This window comes from Prionailurus bengalensis, chromosome D2 (assembly GCF_016509475.1).
Source record: "Prionailurus bengalensis isolate Pbe53 chromosome D2, Fcat_Pben_1.1_paternal_pri, whole genome shotgun sequence".
In the NCBI taxonomy this organism is placed as follows: Eukaryota; Metazoa; Chordata; class Mammalia; order Carnivora; family Felidae; genus Prionailurus; species Prionailurus bengalensis.
Window position 1 is genome coordinate 46,095,362 of NC_057351.1, and position 24,709 is coordinate 46,120,070.

A 24,709-nucleotide genomic window follows, 5' to 3' on the forward strand; every position below is an offset into this window, starting at 1 on the left:
CTGGCCGTCTCCAGAAACCAGGATACGGCCCTCCCTAGTGAGGGCCACTTTTGTCTTGGCTGCTAGGGCAAATCTTGAGTGTCCTGCATTTTTTAGTAAAGGAACAAAGTTTTCACCAACTTGTCACCTGGTCACTTTGAGCCACCCAGGAACTCAGCAAAACACAGAATACTGGATGAGGGCTGAACATCGACTGGGTACTAACATGGCTACTGCCCTTTTGCAGTCTCCGGTGTGACCCCCACAGACCCCAGGAGCCTCATTGGGAAGGCATGTCCGTCAGGAAGATGCCTTTGGAATGCCTGCCTCATCTGACTCCCAGTGTGGCAGCCGGCTAAGTGTCTGCACGTGTTAGCCAAGAGACACACATTGTGCCCAGATCCGCCCCAGGAAGTTGGACTTACCCCTCCTGGCTTGCCTGATCTTTGGGCTCAGCATATTTCAGAAGCCGCCAGGCCAGCGTCCTTGTGCCGATCATGCTGTCATCCACTTCCCTTTTCTCTTCCTCTTGCCCAGTTGCCCCTCCTGCCCCGCTCGGGCCCCCATGGCTGCTTGGCTTTACCGGCGAGACTCCCTTGGCTCCCTCTCCTTTGCTCCCGACCGAAGGCTTGCCTTGGACTACGCGAACCTCAATGCATTATTTATCCATCCCAGAATTAATTCCCATCCAAGCGAACCATGAAAAGGCTCGGTAACGGCTGCTGATCACTCTCGGGGCCAGGGCGGGGCGGCCTGGCTGTCCCTCGGCCCCGGGGCGCACGCGGCACTGCTCATCCCGGAGCCGGGCGCGTGGGGCTGGGCTCCCCGCGGGCGGACGGGCGGGGCGCGTCCGCGAGCTGGAGGGCGGTACAGCCGGGGCCCAGCCGCGGGCGGGTCGGACGGCTCCCGACGGATCCGCCCACTGCGCGGGGAGGGCCAGTCCAGCGCGCGCGCTGGCGGAGCGGAGAGGAGGCAGGGAATACCCGCCGAGGCCCGCCTGTCCTGCCTAGGTCCCCGGGGACAGCGCTCTTGGGGGGGAACGGGCAGGTCCGTCTAATGGCACCTGCTCCGCCTGATGTCTCCTGCAGGCGGTTTAGGAACTCAAGGTTCAACTGTGAAAGACAGGCGTGTCTTAGAAGGAGCTTGCAGCCTGGGCGGTGTTCAGATCCTTACTGAATGGGCCCAGCAAGCAGAGGGATGCGTGTTAGGAATGTCTCTGCTGCTTTAACAAGGTGAGAGGAGTCAGGATGCACACGAAGTTCAGGGCCCGCACTTAGTAAGATCTCAAAAACTGTTCACTGAGTAGTGAATCTGCTAACTGTTTAATACTAACAACTGTAAAGAATGCATAGCGGGGCTTCTGGGGAGTTCAGCCTCAAGAGCCTCAAAAGTGCCCAAGAAATGCAGTCACACTAACAGCTATCATTTATTAGGTGCTTACTATGTGTCTGGCATTAGGCTGGTGCTTTCTATTCAATATATCACATACTTCTCAAATTCTCCGAGGCAGGTGCTATTGTCGTGGCTTTTCAGATAAAGAAAATAAGGCACATAAATGTTAAACAACTTGCCCAAAGTCATACAATACAGTCAGGATGGGAATGTGAATCCAGGGCTGTGTGTCTACAGCTGATAGTTTTCTATGATGCCAGTCTCTCTAAATCCCTAAATTCCAACCAGTTCGTGTGAGCAGTTTTTGACTCCCTCAAGGAACTTGTTGGATGGTGAGGACCAGCCTTTGTGCCGCTTAAATGACCCCATGAGAGGTTAGGCATTTGTGCCTGGGGCTGGGTTTTTTGTTTTTTGTGTTTGTTTTTTGAGCCTGAGTGCTGTGTGGACCTTGTAACAGTTGAAGATGAGGGGTCTCAATGATGCCCACTTTGCTTGGAACAGCCATGCTCCCTCCCTGATCCTCAGAGTGCCCCCATGTCTATTGAACCCCAAATGTCCTATTAATGTGGAATCAACTCTGGCACCTGGATGGGCAGAAGTTCTGGGGGCTAGGGGTCTACTGGGAGGCCCTGCAGCAATCCATGCTAGAGAGGACAAGTCTGGCCTACAGAGAGGAGGAGAGGATTGCAGAGGTCAAGGACTCACCAGGATGTGGGAGGCCCAAAGGCCAGGTTGCAGGGAGAAAGCAGAGTGCCTGGAGACAAAGCTGTCTTACTCAGCAACAAGTCACTTTTTCTGGCCCTCGGCCACCCCTCAGAAGAGATGAATAAGTATTTTGATATAATATTCAAGGCTTTTCATGGTATTGCCCATGCCTTCGTCTGTGACCTATCTCCTGGGCATGCTACCACACACAGCCATGTGCACGTGCAGCCCGTGTGCCCCTGTGCCTTTGCACCAGCGTCTCCCTCTCTCTGGAGTGTGCTGTCTCATGGTTTCAGTTACACAAGCCTGATCATTCTGAGCAAGTTCCCTGTAAAACTCTCCCGATTCTACCACCAGCAGGAGCCATTAAACACTTCCCCAGGGCTCTTATCTGTGTCTCACAGACTGCCCCACATCCCTCCGGCACTCCCAGCCCTGAGCCTCAGGCTGGACTCAGGCCACAAGCTCTATGAAGAATACTGGCTTGGGGGACAGACCCAAGAAACACCACTGAATGATGGAATTGCCCTCCTCTTCCTTTCAGACCAGGTAGAGGCCGGGTCAGGCTGGGACAGAGGCCACTGGGGAGCACTGGGGAGGATACAGATCTGGAAAATCTCATGTTGACATCAGGGTCCCAGGGTGAGGTCCCGTGGTCAGTGACAACGTCTTGAGCAATCATGAAGCCCTGTGAGTAATGCAGCCTGGACCACGTCCTCCAAGCTAGAGGCACGAAAATGCCCTGAGGATTCAGTTTGGGTCCACTCACACTTGTTTTGGTTAAGAATCGACCCCCGGGTGCTTTTCCTGTGCAGCTGTTTCCCCCAATGACATTAAGTTGCTGGACTCACCCTCTTGATTTTCCTGGGATCAGTGTTGGATTCAGACAAAACCACAGAGGTTCTGGGCTCAAACCCAGAAGTAAAGCTGGGCCCAGGGCAAGAGCTACTCTGGACTGTGCACCTGAGAATGATGGGGGACAGGGGTGGGATGGGGACAACGTAGCTCTTCCTTTTCTCTGCCCTCAGACCAAGTTCCCAGGACTCCTCTGGATGAGGGGAGCCATAGAGTCCAGCTGGAAGGGACATTAGTGTCCCCTCCTTCTTGCTGTTTACAAAGCCCGTACCACAGGGCCCTAGGAGCCCCTAGGTCCCTCTGAGGCTTCAAGGAGGGAAGGTGGGATGAGGACAAGAATGGGGCAAGGAGATCTGCTGAACGTGGTGACCTCTTGCATCAGTTTTTGTTTGAAGGAACAGACTACTCCCTGACTTACAGGCAGGAGACTGAGACCAAGGCAGAAAGATACAGCCCTCACGTAGAAGTAGAGACCGAGAGATGGCCTCTTTCCCGTTGCCCTGCCCCTGCCCCAGTGGTCCTGGGTCTCCCTTCTCCAGTTCCCTGGCGTGCATCATTTCGCCATTTCCTAACGCTGCTGTGGGCCAGACTTGGCTAGGCGCTGAAGGGTGAGTGGAGAGGTTTGGGAGGGTAGAACTCTTCAAAGGCATCCGCTGGAATGCACACCTCTCGGTCAGGTGGTCACCCAACCCAGTGTCATTGACCGGAGCCAAGATGGCTTCACATCAGTGGTTCTCAACCTTGGCTGCATGTTGGGGAGCTTTGAAAACTAACACCTGTGTCCCATCTGCCATTGGGTCCTATATAGTCTGGCATGTAAACTGGTCACTGGGAGTTGTAAAAGCTCTTCTGGTGGTCCAACATGTGACCAGGGTTGAGAACCACTACTTTAGGAGATAATTGCAGATCTGTGAGCTTGGGGACACCAGAGGCAGTCTTTGCCTGCTGTCATCCCAAGGGAGTCTTCTCAGGGAGGGACACATTTCGCCAATCTCCCACTCAGAAAATGGAAAGGGGCCTCTATCCCAAGTTTCACCGGGAGACTGCTCCATTCCACACAGAGCCACGGGTACTGTTGTATGGCCTGTGCACTGTATAACGGTGTCCAGTAGAGGGGGGAGTAGGGCTGGGTTTGGGCTCTGCTGGCAAAGCTCTGTGTTCTAGCGCCATTCGAGGGATCTGCTGGCAGGAGGGTGAGCCTTTCTCTATTTTTTACCGAGATGTCATATGGATAGCAGAACCCTGCTCCCCTGTTCCGGAAGCTGTACGGAGGACAGAGTGTGCTCTTCTGGAGGCAGAAGGAGAAAACATCGCGGTTGCAGAGTCTGAGATGCCTGCTCAGCGGTCACCAGCACCAGTGTCCTCTGACTTCCTGCTTTTAGTGCTCTCTGTCCCTGTTGCCAGGAGGCTGACGCTGCAGCTCTCTGGCACGTCACTCCTGTCCATCCCAGTGGTGTGCTGGACCAGCTGGCCAGTAGCAAAAGCCAGTGAGAGCTGATAGCTAAGTTTTCAGGAATTTGGCAATTTTAACAGACATCATTAGAAATTACATGTTATAAGCTTAATTTTATAAACAGCGAACTAAATTATATTAAAAACAAAGGGAATACACACTCAACACACATCACTTCCTAATTATGTTCCCACATTTCAATAGTGTCTACATTCTTAAGGTTATTTGCACCTTTTATAAATGCATGGTGAAAATACTATTGTGAGGGTCGATTTTGTATGTCATATAAATATATTATATATATTTAGATATGTTATAAATGTTATAATACATTTTATATCTCTATCTATCTATCTATCATCTATCTATCTATCTACCTATCTATCTATCTCTCCTGTTGGTTCTGATTCTACGAAGAACTCAATTGATCTATATATTGCAGGGCTACTCACATCTCTTGGCAACTCCTTGTCCAGCAATCATGCTGGTAGTTTGAAACTGGTGGTGGTGGGAGTATTTACATCAAGAAGATCAGTAAACGTTATCAATCAGGACTTAACATTGTTTCCTTCTAGGCAGCCGGTTGTTAGGTGTTTGCCAGCACACCTCTGACCATTTCCTCCCCTGCTGACTCCGTGCCCGCCGCCGCCTCGGCTGACGACTCTTTGCTGCGGGCAGAGAATGCTAGCTCTCCACCAGATCTGTTCTCCCCTCCTTCATGGGCATGCCCAGATACCCTCCATTTCCCAGCCTCCTTGCACTCGGTGTGACTGTGCCCTGGCCATTGTTTAGGAGAGGACGTGATGCAGCCGCCTCTAGTTGTGGCCCACAGGACTCCTTGCCCCAACGATCCTCCATGCTCAGTTGCCTTTTCTGGCGCCATCTTGGAAGTCCATGCAGGAGAAGGGAGAAGCCCTGTAGTCTGAGCCCTTGAACGGCTAGTGAGGCCAAGCCCCCACTGTCAACCTCGAAATATCTTGGATGGTTATGAAAGGGAGAGTCATTACCTAGTTGGTCCCCTTTGTTACTTTAGCTGAACTTCCCACCAGATATACCCTCTGGCTGCCCTTCTTTGCCTACCAGACTTGGATGTACCCTTTTGGACCCTGTTTCAGGGTCCCTTCCCTGCTCAGAGCCCCATGGTTAGAGTCAGCACCTTTACTATCTCTCTCATTACCCATCCCTGAGGCCACAGGAACCTTCTAAAAGGCCTCTTGCCAGGGCTGATGAAGACCTTACCCATAATTTAAATATATAAAATTTAAATTACCCATAATTATTACCCAGGATCAACCCATAATTTAAAAATTAACCCATAATTTAAATATTATAACCCATAATTTAAATATAAACTATAAACAAAACTTAACAGTATGCTGAATTTAAAGTATTCTTTCTAGATTTTTTAATTGCTGATCGTGTGGGATTCATCAAAGGTGAACTTTTCTGCCACTTTGGTGGCCTTGCCTTGCTGGTACTCTGAACGTATCCTTGGTTAGCCTGTGGGCACTTGGGTGTTGCAAGACTCACTGTCCCAGAGAGCAGGGCGTCTTGCGTGGCCCACTGTCCCTGGCCTCAGTCCTGTTGCCTTAGGCCCAATGTCTGTCTCTGTCCTTGGCCCAATGCCTCCTTCAGATGTTTAGCTTGGCTTTTAATTTCAGTCTTGGCCACACACTACAGCCCAGGCCCCCAGAATGGATCTAGAGCCCTGGACTCCTACTTTTCTGGGTCTTTGGTGCCCAAGGATCCTGGCCAGAGAATCAGGACAAAGATGCAGAATCCAGGACTGGGCATTGTAAAACCACCCAGGCACACCAGGCCAGAGTAAGAGGGTTGAGACCAGAACATGGAGGCTTGGCTTGGAAAGCCCCTCAGTTGTGACTTGCAGCCTGGGGCACGGTGTCTGGAGTCTTGTAGCCTTGGGGTCGGGGCAGAGGGGGCCTAGGGTACCAAGTGGGTTCAGACATCACAGCCTTCTGTTCCAACCTCCATTGTAGCACTTGTCCCACATTGCCTTCAACTTTGTAACAGCTAATGTCCAGGGGTAGGGGGGGGGGCTGCTGTATGGGATGGATGAGTGAATGGGATACCAGCTCTAGGGCAGGTGCTGAGATGAGAGTTTTATTGGGAATTAACACGTGTTCAGGAGTGGGGTGGGAAGGGAGTGTCAGAGTACCACGTCAGTGTCTCTGCCAGCACTCTGGGGAGCTCCAAAGTAGAAGGCCCAACAGAAGGGTCTGGCTTTGGGTGGAGGTGGTCAGGGCTGTGTACTGCCACTTTCCAGGGTCATTGGCTGAGGACCTTCTCGAGAAGAGAAGGCCACCGCTGCCTTGCATAGTCATTGGCTGGGGGCCACCCAAGAACAGCATGAAGTTGGCTTGAAAGCTGAGGCTGACCCTAAAAGAGCTAAGAGCTAGTGGCTGTCAGCTGATCCCACTCCCCGCAGCCCTGATCCTGGGCACTGAGTCCTTTCTTGAAGGGGCTCTGAGCAGCTAAACTATGTCTACCACATGGGGTTTCTATGGAACTCAAAGGCCTCATTTTTAAGCCCCTGTAAATGTTGGGTTCAGACAAATACTACTCACTTAAGAATCTTTACTTGGCCAACTGTCTTCTGGGCTCCCCATTTAATTGGGAAGCTTTCAGACAGAGATTTTATGGAGCTGCTAAGTCTCATTGCGGGTATCTTAGAAGGGGAAGCTTCTGTTAGAGAGTATGTAGAACTAACAGTGGGACAGCTTTGCTCTGAGTATGTGGTTTCCCCCCAGGGCACTACAGGCAGGGCAGGAAGGACCCCATCCCACAGGTCTGATACCTTGGGCCAGGCAGTATCCTGTGCTGGCCTCTTGCTTGTGGCAGAGGCTGAGAGGAAAAAAGAATTGTGACCTCAATAGTCCTGGAAATATGGTATACTGAGTCCTGGAAATATGTATACTGATGTTCCAAAGAGCTGTCACACCCTTCCCCTGAAGCAGTGGGGTGGGGGGGCACCCAGTGGCAGGACAACTGCCCACCCAAGCAGCAGCCTGCCCAAGCCCAAATGGCAAAAACTGTCCTCACTTGGGTCCCTCAAGGAAGCAGGTCTGAAATGCTTTCCCCTCTCCAAAGAGTCAGATTTTAGAAAATGGTGACTCACCACTTTGGTCAGTTTCACATTATTGGAAAACAAGTCTTCTCCCTTGTGAAAACACCTGCTTGTTGTGGAAAGTCAGGGCTTGGGACAGAGGGAAAGAATGGAAATTTCCCAGATGCCTTCTCCCTCAACTCACACCTCTCCCCAAGGTCAGGGCTCTCCCCTGCACAACAATCCCTGCCCCCTGCTCCTCTCCTCTGGGCAACCCAACCCCTCCCCTTGGCACAGAACCTCCATCTGCTCTTCTAGACATTTGCCTTCCTTTTGCATCTTTAATCCCTCTTTCCCTCACTGGCTCTTTTCTCCAAGTTGACAAAATTACCCAAGACTCCCCTGCTCTCAAAATTATACCTTTTCTTCCCCTCATTTGTAATGATGGGATGGAACTTGTTTTGAGGCTGCAAAACATCTAGCCCCTTCCTATCATGGGGGAATCTCCCACCATCTCCCTCTTTGGAAGCTGTAAGGAACGGATCTGCTGTGTCCCTGCAGGCAGTCAGATGTGGCCAGGTGACCTAGGCTCAGCCCATTAGATGCCCCTGCCTGGTTTTTGATCTAATCTTGAGTATCACAAAAAAGTCTGAGAGATGGTTAGAATGGACTTCCCAGTCCTAGCGGCAGTGACAATGTCCTGCTGCGACAGTGGTGCCTTCCAGTATGGCGGAGATATCCTGCAGGGGTGTCTTGCTTACACTGTCCCGCAAGAAGATAATCCTCGTGCTTCTAGGCCCTTTGGAGCCCCCGAATCTTTCTTGTCCATTTTGCGAACCTAGTTCTCCAGCTCCCAAAAGATTCTGTAAATAAATCTCCAATATACTTCTGATAAATTCCCTCTTCTGGCTTTAGCTGGTTTCGGTTGCCTTTCAGTGACCTGCAACTCACTGAATTCTAGCTGATGCCCATGTCATGCCTCTCAGCCCATGTTTCCACCTTCCTCTCCTCTCTCACTTCCTAATCTTCCTGACTCAGCACAGATGGTGCATCTCCTCCGTATCCGTTCCCTCGCAGACGGTATTTCCTTCCTTATTTCCCCAATTATGCCACCATGCTAATCATCGCATGTCTCAGCCTGGAAACCACAGACTGTCCTTCCAAACCATGGCTGCAGTCTTCTGCAGCCTGTCGTCATGTGTCCTGGGTGAGGCTCTTGTGGGTTACGACTGACAGTAATCTCAGCTCACCCAGAAGGCACAGCTGGATGGGGTCTCCCCATTCCAAGACATACTTCTTTCTAGACTTTTTTCACCCTTATCTGTTTCAAAATCCAGCTCCTGTCTGGGTGTACCCTTTGTTGAGTATCTGGTACACACACGCTACCTTACTTCAACCTGAAGTGGGTGATATATTTAACTGCAGTGCTGGGGAGAAACAAAACAAAACAAAACCTCTGTCAACCAAGAGTTCAATATCTGATGAAATTATTCTTCCAAAATGAAGGAGTGATGAACACATTCCCAAATAAACAAAGCTGAGACAGCTAACTGTCAGCAGACCTGCCCTACAAGAAACGTTGTGGGGATTCCTTCAGGCTGAAACGAAAGGACACTAGACAGTAACTCACATCCATGTCAAGAAGTAAAGAACACCAGGGGCGCCTGGGTGGCGCAGTCGGTTAAGCGTCCGACTTCAGCCAGGTCACGATCTCGCGGTCCGTGAGTTCGAGCCCTGCGTCGGGCTCTGGGCTGATGGCTCGGAGCCTGGCGCCTGCTTCCGATTCTGTGTCTCCCTCTCTCTCTGCCCCTCCCCCGTTCATGCTCTGTCTCTCTCTGTCCCAAAAATAAATAAACGTTGAAAAAAAAAAAAAGAAGTAAAGAACACCAGTAAAATATATAGGTAAATATTTAAGATAGGACTGATGTATTTTTCTTTGTGATTTCTCTTTTTTTCTTATCTGATTTAAAAGATAACTGCATAAAACAATAATGATAAATTCATGTTGATGAGCACACAGTGTATAAAGCACACAGTGTATGAAGGTGTAACACGCACATAAGTACACGTGTGGGAATAGAGATATCTAAGAAAAGTTTTTAATACTTTGATAATACTTTTGATATACTTTTGAATACTTTTGATATACTTTTGAATACTTTTGATACTTTGATAATACTGTTGATATTAAGTTGGTATTAAATCAAACCAGATTGTCATAAATTAAGATGTAATCCCCAATGCAGCCTCTAATAAAATAACCCAAAAATACATAGTAAGAGAAACAACAAGGGAATTAAAAGAGTATGTCAGAAAATATCTATTTAACACAAAAGAAGTCAGTAATTAAAGATTTGAGGCACAAAGAAGATATGTGACACAGAAAAAAGTAGCAAAGTAGCAAAAGTGAATCCTTCTTTATCAGCGATAACATTAAATATAAATGGGTTAAGCTCTCCAATTAAAAGTCTGAAGTGAAAGGATGGACTAAAAAGACATCAACCATATGCTGTCTAAAGAGACTTATAGTAGCCCTCTTTATCCATGGGGGATATGCTCCAAGACCCCCAGTGGATGCCTGTAACCACATAGTACCAAACCCTATATGTACTATGTTTTCTCCTATACATACATACCTATGATAAAGTAGGCACAATAAGAGAGTAACAACAACTAATAATCAAATAAAACAATTATAACAACATACTATAATGAAAGTTATATGAAGGTGGTCTCTCTCTCTCTTAAAATATCCTGTTAGACTGTATTTACCTTTCTTCTTGTGATGATGTGAGATGATAAAATACCTTTGTAATGAGATGGAATGAGGTGAATGACATAGGCAATGTGACATAAGGTTTGGCGACTATTGTCCTTCTAATGATATATCAGAAGGAAGATCATCTTCCAGACCACGGTTGACCGCAGGTAACTGACCCTGGGGAAACTGAAACCACAGGTAAGGAGGGGCTATTGTCCTTTAGATTCAAAGACACATATAGGTTTAAAGGAAAAGGATTGAAGAAGATATCCTGCACAAACAGTAACCAAAGGAGAGGTGGAGTGGAGTACTAAATTCAGACAAAATATACTTTAAGACAAAAATTATGACAAGGGAGAAAGAAGGTCAATATATATTAATAAAAGAGCCTATAAATCAAGAAGATGTAACAATTGTAAACATATATTCACCTAACAATAGAACACCAAAGTTCAGGAAGCAAAAATAAACTCATGAGAGAAATAGTGCAAAAATAGTAGTTGCAAACTTTAATATCCCACTTACAGTCATGGATAGAACAGCAATGAGGAACACAGGACTGAGGACTTGAACAACACTGCAAACCACCTAGACCTAACAGACGTTTATAGAATACTTTGCCCAAGAACAGCAGAATACACATTCTTCTCAAGTGCACATGGAACACCTTCCAGGACAGACCAAATGCTAGACCACATAACAAGTCTCAATAGATTTAAAAGGATATCTGCTCTCACTGCTTCTAGCCCACAGTGTGCTGGAGATTCTAGTCAAGGCAGTTAGGGAAGAAAAAGAAAGAAAAGCATCCAGATTAGGAAAGAAGAAGTGAAACTGTCTCTGTTCACAGATGACATGATCGTGCACACAGAAAATTTTACGGAATTTACTAAAAAACTATTAGAATTAATAAATGAGATCGGCAAGATTGAAGGGTAACAGGGTCAACATACAAAAATTAATTGTATTTTTACACACTCGCTATGAACAATCTGAAAATGAACTCATAAAAGAAAATGATTCCATTCACAATAGCATCAAATAGAACAAAATATACAGGGATAAATCCAGTATGACAAGTGCAACACTTATTGTCAGAAAACTAGAAGACACCATTGAGAAGAATTTAGCTGAAAAGATCTAAATAAATGGAAAAATATCATATGATCACTAGTTGTAAGATTTAACATTAAGATGGCAATACTCCCCAAAATGGTCTACAGATTTGACACAATGCCAGATGACTCTTTTGTAGAGATTGACAAGCTGATTCTAAAATTTATATGGAATTGCAAGGCACCCAGAATAGTCCAAACATGTAACCTGGGCATCAAGCCCCAGCACAGTGGTTATTTTGGTCATAGCACAGGGAGGTGCCTCGTCATGGATGTTGACTTCAACGTTAAAGTTAGTCCTAAATGTCTTTGTTGACAGGTAGAGGGGGGGCTCCCTACTTTGTACCCTAACCACTTTGTCCCCTACCTCTGTGGGGGAAGCAACACTCCTTGTCTCTACCCACAGCTTCTGGGTTCATCCATCTTCCCACCCGAGAGGCCAGCTCATCCCAAAGCCAGAACTGGGTCCCAGCCGGTGCATGGTGGCTCTCTTGCGAGTACTGGAGGCTAAGAATTGAGCAGGAGGATTGGAATGATCTAGGCAAGAGATGTTTAAGGCTCCAAATGAAGTAAAATGGAAACGATTGCTGTGGCCAGGTGAAAACAGCCCTCACAGCAGGGAGTCAAGAGGATGAAGAGCAAGAGAACTGAGTCTGACTCCTGGCTCCACCAGCCTTGATCTGAATTACTCTGAGCGAGTCCCTTACCTTTTCTGTACCTGTTCCTTCTTCCATCAAATGGAGATGTTAATTTCTTTTCTACCGTTGCAAACGGGCAATACTAAGGTAGGAAGGCTGCGTATGTGGGAGCTCTTTGCAAACTGCCAAACGCTATATAAGGACACGTTACCAGAGTGTGTATAAGCATCCGACTCTGTGTCATGATGCGCAAGAACCAGCTGTGCACTGACAACCCAATAAACTCTGTGAAGAAGCATTCCTGGCTCATTCTTTCCCAACATTTTGGCCCGGAGAGCTGTATCCTCATACCGGGAGGTAACAGATATTCCTGCAATATTACATAACCTCAGGAATAGCTGTAATGAAGTTTACGTTCTTACCCATGCAGGTAACGCTTACTTGCACTGACCATTAAAAGAGTTTGCTCGCTAGCTTGTCGTTTACTTTGACCTCTCTGTGAGTCTTGTGTTTTGGTCAAGAATTTCAAGCTTTTCCAAATGTGGCTTCTCTGTTTACAGCTCTGTGTTGCTCATCAGGCAGTCTCTTGATGTAAATACAACAGGGAGAGGAGTGGGGGAGGTGATTTCAGAGGAAGTGAGATGGCGGGTACACTCGCCATGCCCGTGGCGAACAGCGTGCAACCGCTACAGCTCGGCACACACCGAATACCAGTGCCGAGGGCTCATGGCCCCCATCCACCCTCTGCGGACCCAGTGTTCCGATGAGCTTCTATCACCCGATCAGCTTTTTTTTCTTTCTTGGTTTCTGTTTGCTGGGTGATGGGAGGTGATGTGGTTGAACAGACAGAGCCTGGGTTTTGGGATCAAAATCTGGCCCCACCACGCTCTGGCTGAGTGGACTGAATAAGCCATTTCATCTCTCGGTACCTCAGTCACCTCGGCTGCGAAATGGGGGCAGCAACTGCCACCTCCCAGGGTGGCGGTGGAGATTAAATGAGATCAGGATTTAAAGCAGGTAGCATACGCTCGGTACATATTTGACCCCCCCACAAAATGTAGGTGTGTGGCCTCCTGTATGCCAGTTATTACACAGGTAACTGGAGAAGCAGGGCTACAGCTTTTAGGAGCCTATAATCTAGTGAGAGGGGAAGGCAGACATATGAAACTGCCAGTCCTCATACCTGCTCACACGCACAAACGCTCACATGCACACACATGCATATACTTACACACACACACACACACACACTTGCACACATGCCTACACTCATGTGTGTGCATGTTATACTCACATACATGCACGTGCAAACACATGATAAACTCGTATACACGCATGCACACTCATGATACACACTCACACTCTTACGTACATGCCTCACACCCACACTCACACACACACATTCTGTCCCAAGCACACGATCACGCTGAGGTTCAGACACAGTCTCACTCTTCCCGCCCACGTGTGCATGTGTATGTGCAGAGTGGCGCACGCCCACAGGTTCCCCCTCACACACATGTGTGCTCACCGTCATGAAGCCACATGTTGTGACTGCCCCGGAAAATACTCGAGCCCTGCTGTCCAGGAGCCCCACTCCTCTGCCACCATCCGTTGCTGCCCAACGTGGAGATCTGTGCTGACTTGGGGGTAGGCTCGTCACCACCAATGTGTGGCACGTCTCTCTGCCCCTTCCTCATGTACAATGTTTACTCAGAATATACTGACTCTGCTCGATAACATATCAGCCCCCTTTCTAAGAGCAAAAGCCCCCGGTCCTGAGGTAGTTACTTGCAAAATGTGCTCCTGTGGGCCCCATCAGGGATCACAGGCCTGCGGACCTAGCCTGGACACCTCTGGGGACTTCCTGGTTCTGCCTGGTCCTCCTACTATGAGCTCTGCCTTCCCCTCCTGCCTTCAAACGGCCTGCCATGGACCATCTGGGCCATGGACCAAGGGGCCTTACGAGTGTTTGCTGCTCTCCATCTCCCCCAACTGGTCACCCAGAGCTCTGCCAGAACAGCCTGGCATCTGCCTCTGTGTAGCAATGTGAGGGAAGGCAGCATGGTAGCAGTTTTGATTAGCTCTGTGAGCATGTCTTAACTTTCCTTCTGGGTTCTTCCAGAAACCACATCATCCCTTGTCTAACTTTGTGTCTCTAGAGACCTTAATAACTATTTATCGAATGAACGATTGAGCCATCTAGGGCAAATCTGCAACGGAACCTTGGTTGAAGGTTGGGATTGGTTGTGGAGAGAGGGGTGTATCACTTTTGCCCCAAACACATTAAAGTGGACTGAACAACAGACAGCCCACCAGGCCCCTTGTTGTCTGGGTCAGGGGACACCTCTATCACTTGAGAACTCTTTGGAGCAAAAGAGTGGCCCTGCTGCTAAAGGAATCTGGTCTCATCACCAAGTTCCTGGTTCAGAGGAGCCCCGGTCCAGTCTCCAGGGGGAGGGGGAGCCTGGGTTAACACAGAAACTGCCACAGCAAGAATGTTTTGGAAGGCACATCCCGAAAAAAGGAACCTGGTTGCTCTCACATTTCTTAAGAGGAAGTCAAGTCAATCACAAAATACCACTTCCTGAAATGACTAGTGGTTGGAGTGTATTCTCGGTGTGAAATGAATTTCCCTAATTTGGGGTAGGCATGTGTATTTCTGGTTGTTCTTCTTGAATCAGCCTCTGCAGTCACACTTGCCTTCCGGTGCCAGGTTGGCCACTGGTGAGGGGTGTGGCCCTGGACAGATGAGTTAATCTCTCCATGCCTTTGTTTCCTCTTCTTCAAAATGGGGACATGAATACCAGCCAGGACTGTCGAGAGGATTGAATAAGAGCATTTATGCACATCTCTTTGGACAACCCAGGAAAACTTTGATGTTAAGTACCTGGTCTCTGAACTTGAGGCCCTATCCCAATGTTCTGAGTCCCATGCAGTTGAGGTCTTTTCCCTCTACAGATAACCTTTCTCTTGTGGAAAACGCAGGAATTGGACTAGATAACTTCGATGGCATCTTTCAGATCTGAGAGAACATGTTGGGTCAACAAAAAGGTAGCCATTTTGAGCCAACTCCAAGAAAGATTAAGTTCTCATGTTGCCAAAGAGAAGCACGTTGAGCAGTTTGGTCAGGGTGAAAGGATTCTACCACATTCTAACCCTAATGGGAGGCCTGGCTCCTAATAACAATGTTGCTTCCCGGGGCGCCTGGTGGCTCAGTTGGTTAAGTGTCTGACTCTTGATTTCAGCTCAGGTCATGATCTCAGGGTTCACTGACAGTGCAGAGCCTGCCTGGGATTCTCTCTCTCCCTCTCTCTCTGTCCTTCCCTGCTTGTGCTTCCTCTCTCTCTCTCAAAATAAATAAATAAATAAACATCAAAAACTCACAAAAAAAGTGTTGCTTCTCTGTAAATAAGGTTGATTCGAACTAATTTGGATGTAAACTTGGAGGTAATTTGGATGTAAAAAAATAAACAACAAAATTAAAAAAATAAATAAGGTTGATTCTCAGGTAATCACACCTGAGCCATTGTGTTGAGAGAAGTGTAGGAGAAATATCCACACAAAGCACATGATGTTTTGTGACCGTCATGCTCTTCTGGTATCTGGTCACCAGAGGTCTTTTAGAAGGAGTCAGTCCAGGGAGGCCTTCGGGGTCATGGAAATTACTTAGACTTTAGGTCCAGGAGACCTGAGTTCAAATTCATCGCCATGCCAATGGGTAGCTCTGGGAACTGGGATCAGTGGCTCGTGTTCGCTGAGCCTCAGCTCCCTCGTATGTAAAACAGGGACAACAGGGCTGTGGGGAAGTTAGACGACACAGAGGAAGTCCTGCGAACGAGCCCCTTTTCCATGACTCACCCCTTCACAGCAGGGATGAACATGTTATGATCAAATCACATTTATGAGCTCACACGGTGGAGCAGGGTCTGCCAGCGTGAACTTTGGTGGAGCTGAGGGCTGGGCTGTGGCCTAACGGAGGTCATGCAGGGAGTCTGGGTGGGGCTGAGATCGAAGTCCAGGTCCACCTGTCTCTGGGACTTACATCCTCATCATAACTCAACACTGCCACCAGGGCACGTTGCAGTGCATCAAATGGCTTCAGAAATACGCACTTGCTATTTGCAATATGCTCAAGTTAAGGGCCATTCCTTCCGGTGCTGTTATTTTGCATTTCCACTGTGAAGTGCTTTCCTAACTTTCCTTCGGCTTAAAGATGGCTGATTTTAGCAGGAATTAGGCCAGATGGTGCTCACATTGCCTTTTCTTGCAAACGACGGGACTCCCTCTGCATGCGCACTCACCCAGGAAGGCTTTGCTGGGCCTTCCTTCTGTCTCAGGCCAGACAGGGGAGAGAAGCTCTCGTTGTGCCTCAGCTTCAAGGCTCCCAGGAGGTAGTCTCTGCTCTACACCTAACCGCACTCAGCCACCCAGGGTCCTAGCAAAGGAGAGGATTTATACGTGCACAGCATGTCACCTAAAACAGAAAGTGCTTCCCCAAATGCTTGGCTTACCTCTAGGAAATCTAGCCTCAGGAGAGACCCAGGAAAATGAGCATCCAATACTTAGAAGCAGCCGTGTCCCTCCTGTGGTAGATTGATTGCAAAAATCTCCCAAATTCCTCAGCCCTCTCTGTATCCGTGAGAGACACGTGGCTCCATCACCCCAGATTTTTCCCTAGCGGATAGCCAGCAACCACCACAAAAGTGAGCGAGGCCATCCTTAACCAGCACCCCCACCATGGACTCCCCATCCCCTGAGCACAGAAGACTGTGAAGGCCAGGAGAGCTTGACCCATCAGCAAGAATAATTGCTTACTCTTCGAAGCTACTGAGTTTTACTGTTTGTTATACCGCAACAGCTAACCCCTCCTGCCCCCAAATTGCACCCAGTTCTAACACAGACTGTCCAACTAGGTCTGCTTGGTTCTGAACTTCTTATGCCTTGATTCCAGCCCAGGAGTCCTGACAGGGTGTTGGTGAGAAACAGGCTGGGTTTGAATCCTGACAAACCTACTCCCACCCACCAAGTCTTAGCCTCTCAGATCCTCCTTGGGATGAACGGATCCTCCTTGGGATCCTCCTTGGGATGATCCTCCTTGGGATGAGCAGCCCTCAGTGCTATTATGAAGACTTGGGAAGAAACAGATGAAGCTTAACATTGAGTACATTTTCTGTTTTTTTTTTTTTAACTTTTTAAACGTTTATTTATTATTGAGAGACAGGGAGAGACAGAGAGTGAGCAGGGGAGGGGCAGAGAGAGAGGGAGCCATAGAATCTGAAGCAGGTTCTAGGCTCTGAGCTGTCAGCATAGACCCTGACCTGAGTCTCAAACCCATGAACCGTGAGATCACGACCTGAGCGGAAGTTGGACGCTTAACCGACTGAGCCACCCAGGCGCCCCAACATTGAGTACATTTTCAATAAATGGTAGCTGCTGGGAAGTGTTCAAAGTTGATCTCAGTCACCAGTGGCCAATGATTTGGTCAATTGTGTCTATGGCATAAAACCTCCATGAAATCTGCACCCCCCCCCCCCCCCCGCCAATGACAAAGTTCACAGAGCTTCTGGCTTGGAGATGTTGGGATGGTGGCACACCCGGAGAGGACATGGTTGCTCCGGGTGTCCCCCACCTTCACCCCATACCTTGGCTATGCATCTCTTCCCGTTGGGCTGCCCCTCAATTGTACCTTTTACAACAAACCAGTAACAGTAAGCCAAGTATTTTCGTGAGTTCTCTGAGCCATTTGAGTAATCGTCAAAACTGAGAAGGGGCTCATGTGAATCCCTGAACATAGTCAAGCTGGACAGAAGTGCCTGGACAAGCCATTTGCAACTAGTGTCTGAAGTGGGGGCAGTTTTGTGGGACTGAGTCCTTAGCCTGCGGGATCTGTGCTAATTCTGGGCAGCTAGCATCAGAATTGAGTTGAGTTGAATTGAATTGAATTGAATTGTTTTGATACTCAGTTGGTGTCAGAGAATCAGAGAGGGTAAGACAGATATCCAAGGCCATTTTCCTTCCTCTAGATGTGAACCCTCAAGGCCAGGGCCTGTCACATTCTCTCCTGGGCCTATGCCCAGGACAGGGTTTGGGAAAGGGCAAAGAACCAGACATAGGGCAGGGGCTCTGGTCTATCCCAGGGCAGGGCAGTGGGGAGCATCTCAGGTCTGTGTCCATGGCATTTTTCTCCTCTCCCCACATTTTCAATTTTGGATATCAATCTCTGCCAATATCCCAAGGGACTTAAAAGATCCCAAATCTGTAATTCTGCACATACAGTGTAAGAACCCCCTGGCGGGGCTGGGCATTTGGGCTCTGCTGACAGTGTACAAGGCTTAAGAGGTGCAGGAGGCTTCATTCAGGGCATGCTCTACGGTCTGGGCCTGGGGCTGGCCCAGCCTGGGAGAAGGACATGTCTGTCATTTGCAGAAAGGTACTGTCTAGCCTCAGGGCCCTGGCCCTATACTGTGTGTTTCCTGGAGCATCAATCCCAAGGCAAAGGCTTGAACACAGTACTCTATGATTCAAAGAAAGGGGCAATGACCAGACGAGGCAGCCGGGGACTGACATGAGGCCCATTTCTCCTGCTTGCAGTGGGCATGTGAATCTGGCCTGACTACTCTGTTCAGGATGGCCCTCAATGCACTCATACATGCACGCATACGTGTCCCAGACATGCACTCATACAGTCTCAGAGCCAGCCCTGACAGCAAGGCGACACCGTCCCCAGTTACCATTTGCTGAGCACGTACCATGCACCAAGCCCTGATATTATGGTTCACACATATTACCCTCCAAAGATGTTTTAATTCGTGTTTTAGGAGGAAAGAAAGGCCCGGAGGTGGTAAATATGTGTTCAAGGCCACCAGCGAGCGGGGGCTAAGCTGCTATCTCAACCCCAACCTGCTGAGGTATCTAACACCAGGTGGCTCTGTCCCTTTCTAGGGCCAAGGACTAGGCACAGGAGTCTTGCCAGATGGTACCTATGTGATGGAGCTGACTGCTTATTCTGTTGGCTCCACCTTCCACCCCTGGGGTCTCCAAACCACAGAGAGGCCCAGAAATCTGCTTTCAAGGCCTCTGATTCCTCGTGGTGACCCCTGTTAGCAAACTGGAAGGATAAAGACTTCCGGAAGTCATCAAATCACGGACTCAGTAATATCAGTTAAAGCATATTCATAACCAACAGGAATTCATCACAGAATGGGCTTCAACCCCTCCTCATTCTCCATGCAGCCCCCTGGAGTTACTTTCTTTGGTACAGGTAAGAGGTGGGGACAACAGTCATATGTCTCGCAGGGGAGGGACAGAGCTCGCGTTGCCATCCATCAACCCCGGGGAGTCTGAGTGGAGAGAGGAATGCCACCCTCCAGAGGCAGCTGTGGCCCAATGACCGGACTCAGGGAAGAGTACACCGCACGGCCCTGACCCAGCACATCGGCCTCTGGGGGTGTATCCTTCAAATTCGTCACCTTGTAGAGAAAAGTGCATTCACGGCCTAGTTTATACCAGTGGGAATCTAGAGATGGCCTGTAGTGGGTTCTGCTATGCAACCCAGACGCCCCGAGGACTGATAGGCAGCCCTCAGCCTCTCCCTGTGGTGGAGATTTCCTCACTGCCTACCTAAGGTACCTCCCTTCCTGGGGGCAGCCGCCTCTGATGGCTGCTCAGTGTGGGTATGAAGGCCTGGCCTTCTCGCCCCAAGTGAGCACAGAGCTTGAGGTCCACCCGAGCCTCAGCTGAGTGGGCAGCTGACCGACGCCCTGTTGTACTTATGTCACAATCCAGCCTCCCCCTCAGCTCGGTCCTGCTTGCTGACTCCCCGCAGCCTTGGTCCAGTGAACTTCCTCCATGCTGGTCCCTGCCTCAGAGCCACTGGACATAACTCATGGTATAGTCATAAAGTCCTTAACATACTCATTGGAGTTATTTTACATCCCCCGCCTTACTTTTTATTTATTTATTTTTTAATGTTTATTTATTTTTGAGAGAGACAGAGAGAGACACAGAGCATGAGAGGGGGAGGGGCAGAGAGAAAGAGGGAGACCCAGAATCTGAAGCAGGCTCCAGGCGCTGAGCTGTCAGCACAGAGCCCGATGCAGCGCTCGAATCCATGAACTGTGAGATCGTGACCTGAGCTGAAGCCGGACGCTTAGCAACTGAGTCACCCAGGCTCCCCCAAATCCCCTTCCTGACAATTCCAAAATCTCTGCCATGGCTGAGTCTGATTCTGATACTTGGCTAGAGCTGCCTGGGGCTGGGTATTTACTTTCTCTTGGTCAGTTAGGCTCTAATAACACCCCATCGGTTTGGGCTCTGATTGACTAGTTTCTTCTGAGGTCAGGCCTTGTTAATAACAGAGCACTCTCCTGGGGCACCTGGGTGGGCTCAGTGGGTTGAGTGTCTGACTCTTGGTTTCGGGTCAGGTTATGATCTCACAGTTTGTGAGTTCGAGCCCCATATTGGACCCTGCACTGATGGCACGGAGCCTGCTTGGCATTCTCTCTCTCTTTCCCTCTCTCTCGGTTCCTCCCCCACTTGTGTTCTCTCTCAAAATAAACAAATAAACTTAAAAAAAACAAAAAGAACAGAGCACTCTGGTGTATTTCAAAAATGGTTCCTTTTCCTCTCCTCCCGCTGACATTTACTGTGGGAACCTGGTCAAACTCTTGGTGGTAAATCTCAAGATACTGTGGGACTCTCCTAATGATTGGGTTTCCCCTGGAGTTCTTAACTCTCAGTTTTCCACACCGAACCTCCAGCAATTCATCAGTTACACTGCAGGTTTTGCTTCGCTGGCCCTGGTTCCCAGGGCAGCTTCCTTTTACATGTGAATCCCTGCTGTAGTAAGTGGTGACTCCCTGTGCTTGCCTGTCTGTCCCCAATCTTGGAGGTAGTGATTTGCCCTGTGTCCTCCCTTCTCTTATGGATCCTAGAAGAGTTGCTGATTTTTCAATGTTTAGCTGGTACCTGGTCTTAGGACAGAGTGGTGAGACTTCCAAGCTCCTTACATATGCAACCATCTAATACTTATTTATTATTTATTTATTTATTTATTTAGTTTATCTCTTTAGGCTTTTTTTTTCTTACTTTTTAAGCATGCTTTGTAATTTTTGGTTGGAAGCCATACCTAATGTATTGAGCGACAGAAACTGAAGTAAATAGATCTTAGTTTGAGGTTTTATGTTAACTTGGCCGGGCGCTGTGCTGTGATTAACGTTTATCATATCTTTAGGTGCCAGAGGCTTCCATTTTTCTAGCTTCCTTATTTTCTTTTCTTCTCTACTGTCTTTAGGTTTCCCTAAGAACTCCTTCCTAAATAGATCCTGTGTCTTACGGCTCTTTCAGTTGCGACACGTGGCTATACTTGAGCCCTGCTGATGTGTTGGGAAGGTGTGAGGAGGAGAAGCATTTTATAATCTTATAATCATCAGTCTTTTTGTGGGCCTGAGTCGCTGGGCTATGACCCTCAGAACTATTAAATAGGCCACTCTTCCCCTCCCCCCCGGTGAGAGGGAAGTCTAGAGGAAGCTGGAGTTGGCAAACAAACTTCTAGAGGAAGTTGGAGTTGGAAGGACTAGTTGGAGTCCTTCCACTAGGCCGCTGTGGCTCTGGTGAGATGTTTTACTTGGAGGGAAGGACTTTCTTATGGGTAACATTCTGGTCATATTGCCAAGTGGTTACTTTTCCCTTTCCCCTGTCCAAAACACACAGGAATTTTTCTTGATTCTTCATCTTGAGACTCTGGTGCAGTTCCTGGAGGCAAAACCCATGAAAGTGTTCTCCTCTCCCCCGCCCTGCTAATTCTGGGCTTCCAGGAGTTTCTCACTCTCAAGCGAATCCACACTCAGCCTCCAGAAGTTAGTCAAATTTAGCATTTAAGTGTTCATACCAGATTATGATTCTAGTGGCTTCTGCGTCAGGTAGACTGATCTTGGCTGTTATTTTGCGAATTGCCTACGTCTTTAGATTTGAGGTGGTGGTTTGCCCTGTGACTTGAATTTTCTGACAGGTCTAAGAAAAATCATTGATTATAAGTCCATTTATAGTCTTCCTTGTTGTATGGGTGGGAGTGACAATTTCTACGCTCTTCCCATGTCAAACTTCATAGCTGCTGCAGAATGACTATTCTTTTTCACAAACAACTCCTACTGTACCTCCTACCTTCCTGTCTCTAGAAGATCCTGATTCACCTCCCAGAGGCCCTTGGTCCATATGGAAGACTTCGAAGAGCAGCTTCCTCTAGATCCCTCCATTAGATTATAACAAGTGATGAATGAGCTCCAGGAAGTGGGCATTTTTATCGGTTTTGTTACCAGCTGTATCCCCAGTGCCTAGAACAGTGCCTGGCACAATGATTGAGTGCTGAGTGGCCAAATGAACTACCAACCCTTCATTAGGGATCCCGTGAGTGAACTTCCCAGACTTGTCACCTTTAATGGCCCCAGCGAGCTTTCATCTCTATGACAGTCTGACTTTCTCTGGGATCCTCAGTTGACTGGTATTGGATTTGCATTCCCTGAATGCTGGAGAAATAAAATGGGGGTGCCTGACTCCAAGTATGGGGTCCTTGTGCCCCTACACAGAGTCTCCATCAGGCACAAGCTGGTCATTCTGCTTCTTTTCAAAAAATTACCAAAGGCAACAGCTCAGAGCCAGAGATTAACAACAGAATCCAATGGTTTGTCTGGACAGGAATTCTTATTCTTTCAGGAATTACCATGTGCCCTTCTTTGAAATCTGTTATGTATGTATGTATGTATTTATGTATTTATTTAAGTACTTATTTATTTTATTAGGTGTGTAATCCTTATAAAGGATCCTTATAAAGGATCACAGTTCTGTGATATGGCCTACCATGATCTCCCCTACCCAAATGAAGAGACCATATAACCTGAATAAGCTCACAGAGTAAGTGGTGGACCTAAGATCTACATCCATGCCTGGCTTTCTCTAAGGACTAGCCTTATCTTTTCCAAATTGGGAAAATGATGTCAGTAGCAAGGTGGGAGGGTTGATTTTCCCTGTGTACTGGTAAGTTAGCCGGAACTGGATCATGACATGGGGCTAAAAGGAGGAGGGAGCAGAGATATGGGTAGAGGAGGAAAGACCATTTGTTAACTGAACACTGGGCAAAGCTGGTTTCAGGATGCCCTGACTGTGAGTTGGCATTTAGGGCAGCTCTCTGAAAGTCAAAGCCATGGGAAAGTCAAAGCCATGTTCATCTTCCCCTTCCTCCCGGGTCACCAGGATGCAGCTTTCTCCTATCCTTGCGTCCAGGGTCTATCTGGCAAGCAGTACAGCCAGCCATCTAACATGTTGAGAGAAGCCAGTTTGCACCACTAACCCAGTGCAGAGAGCTGGATGGGCACATTCCAAATTCAGGCAGGGGATCTGATGGCTGTGGCCAACGGTGTGGTCAATGTCCCTAAAGGTAGAGGTGCAGCTATGAATGAACACTAGAGACGGGCCAGCTCAGGTCTGGGTTGAGTCCAGCCTCTGCCATTCACTGGCTGTGTGCCTTTGGAAGTCAAGGAACTTCCTGAGCCTCAGCTTCCTTAACTGGCCAACAGGGGGCGCTGCTCTGCCTCCACAAAGCTGGGCAGCATTAAAGGAGACTGGAGGGGAGGAGGAGCTGCAGAGTGCAGAAAGGCCGAGAGCCCTCTCTGCGGTTTGCTAGTTTGCAATCATTCTCAGGGTCAGATCACTTCTCCCAGATGTGCAGAAACAGAAATCATCTGAAGAAAATGGCTCCCTAAGGAAAGCCTCTGACTCAGCCCCTACTTGGTTCTGCTGCTGGGGGTGGGTAAGTGTGGGCTTCCGCTTGGCTCCCCAGCGGGCAGTGTGTCTGGCAAAGCTTCTGTCTAGACGTTCGCCAGGGGTTTTGCCCAGCCTCTCTCTCCAGCCTCCTTGTTCCTGGGGCACAGAGGCCTCAGGGTTGCCAGCTTGCAGCCCAGGACAACAAGAGGGCTCTTTCCTGATATTATGGGATAAACTGTATCCACCCTCACCACCCCAAGTTCATATACTGAATTCCTAACCCCTAGCACCTCAGAATGTGACTGTATTTGGAGATAGGGTCTTTAAGGAGGGGTTTAAGTCGAAATGAAGTCATTAGATTGGGTTCTAATCCAACATAACTGGTTAGAAGAAATTAGGACAGAGACAGACATCTGCAAGCTAAGGAGAGAAGCCTCAGAAGGAACTAACCTCGCCAACACCTTCATCTTAGATTTCTAGTGTACATAATGATGAGAAAATAAGTTTCTGTTGTTTAAGCCACTCAGCCTGTGGTACTTTGTTATGGCAGCTAGAGCAAACTAACATACCTGCCTTTCCTCCTGACCGTGAGTGAGTGTGAGGGGTGAGGAGCAAGGAGAGACAGGTGCAGAGATGGACTGGTTGTCCAACCAAGGCCACAAGGCAGCTGTAACAATTATAAATATATACACGCTTGAGAGAGCCTCAAAATACATGAGGCAAACACTGACGGCAGACAGTTGAATAACAAGAGCTGGAGATTTCCATATCCCAGTCTCAATAACTGAGAGAACAACTAGACACGACATCAGCAATGAGACCGAAGGCTGGAATGACATGATCGACCCATGTGACCTCATTGCCATGTATAGGACACCCTTTACAATGGGTGCGGAATGTACGTTATTTTCAAGTAACATGGAACTTTCTTCAGGACAGGCCATTACACTAGGCCATCAAACAATAAATCGAACAATGTACATCCACACAATC

The 24,709-nt window shown here is 48.3% G+C and overlaps 1 protein-coding gene across 7 annotated transcripts in view; it reads right to left on the reverse strand.

Moving 5' to 3' along the window:
* The window catches only part of ARHGAP22 (Rho GTPase activating protein 22), a 171,290-nt gene that overhangs the window by 141,348 nt on the left and 5,233 nt on the right, over nucleotides 1-24,709 (reverse strand). The window contains exon 1 of one of the 7 annotated variants that reach the window (XM_043596811.1): nucleotides 405-1,068. The exons of 3 other annotated variants lie outside the window; for them this stretch is intronic. In XM_043596811.1, the coding sequence (XP_043452746.1) occupies nucleotides 405-438 (34 nt within the window). In that variant the 5' untranslated portion in view covers nucleotides 439-1,068. Of the gene's footprint in view, nucleotides 1-404; nucleotides 1,069-24,709 lie in introns of those variants that run through there. 3 more of the 7 variants (XM_043596815.1, XM_043596813.1, XM_043596816.1) reach the window with 3 other exon arrangements.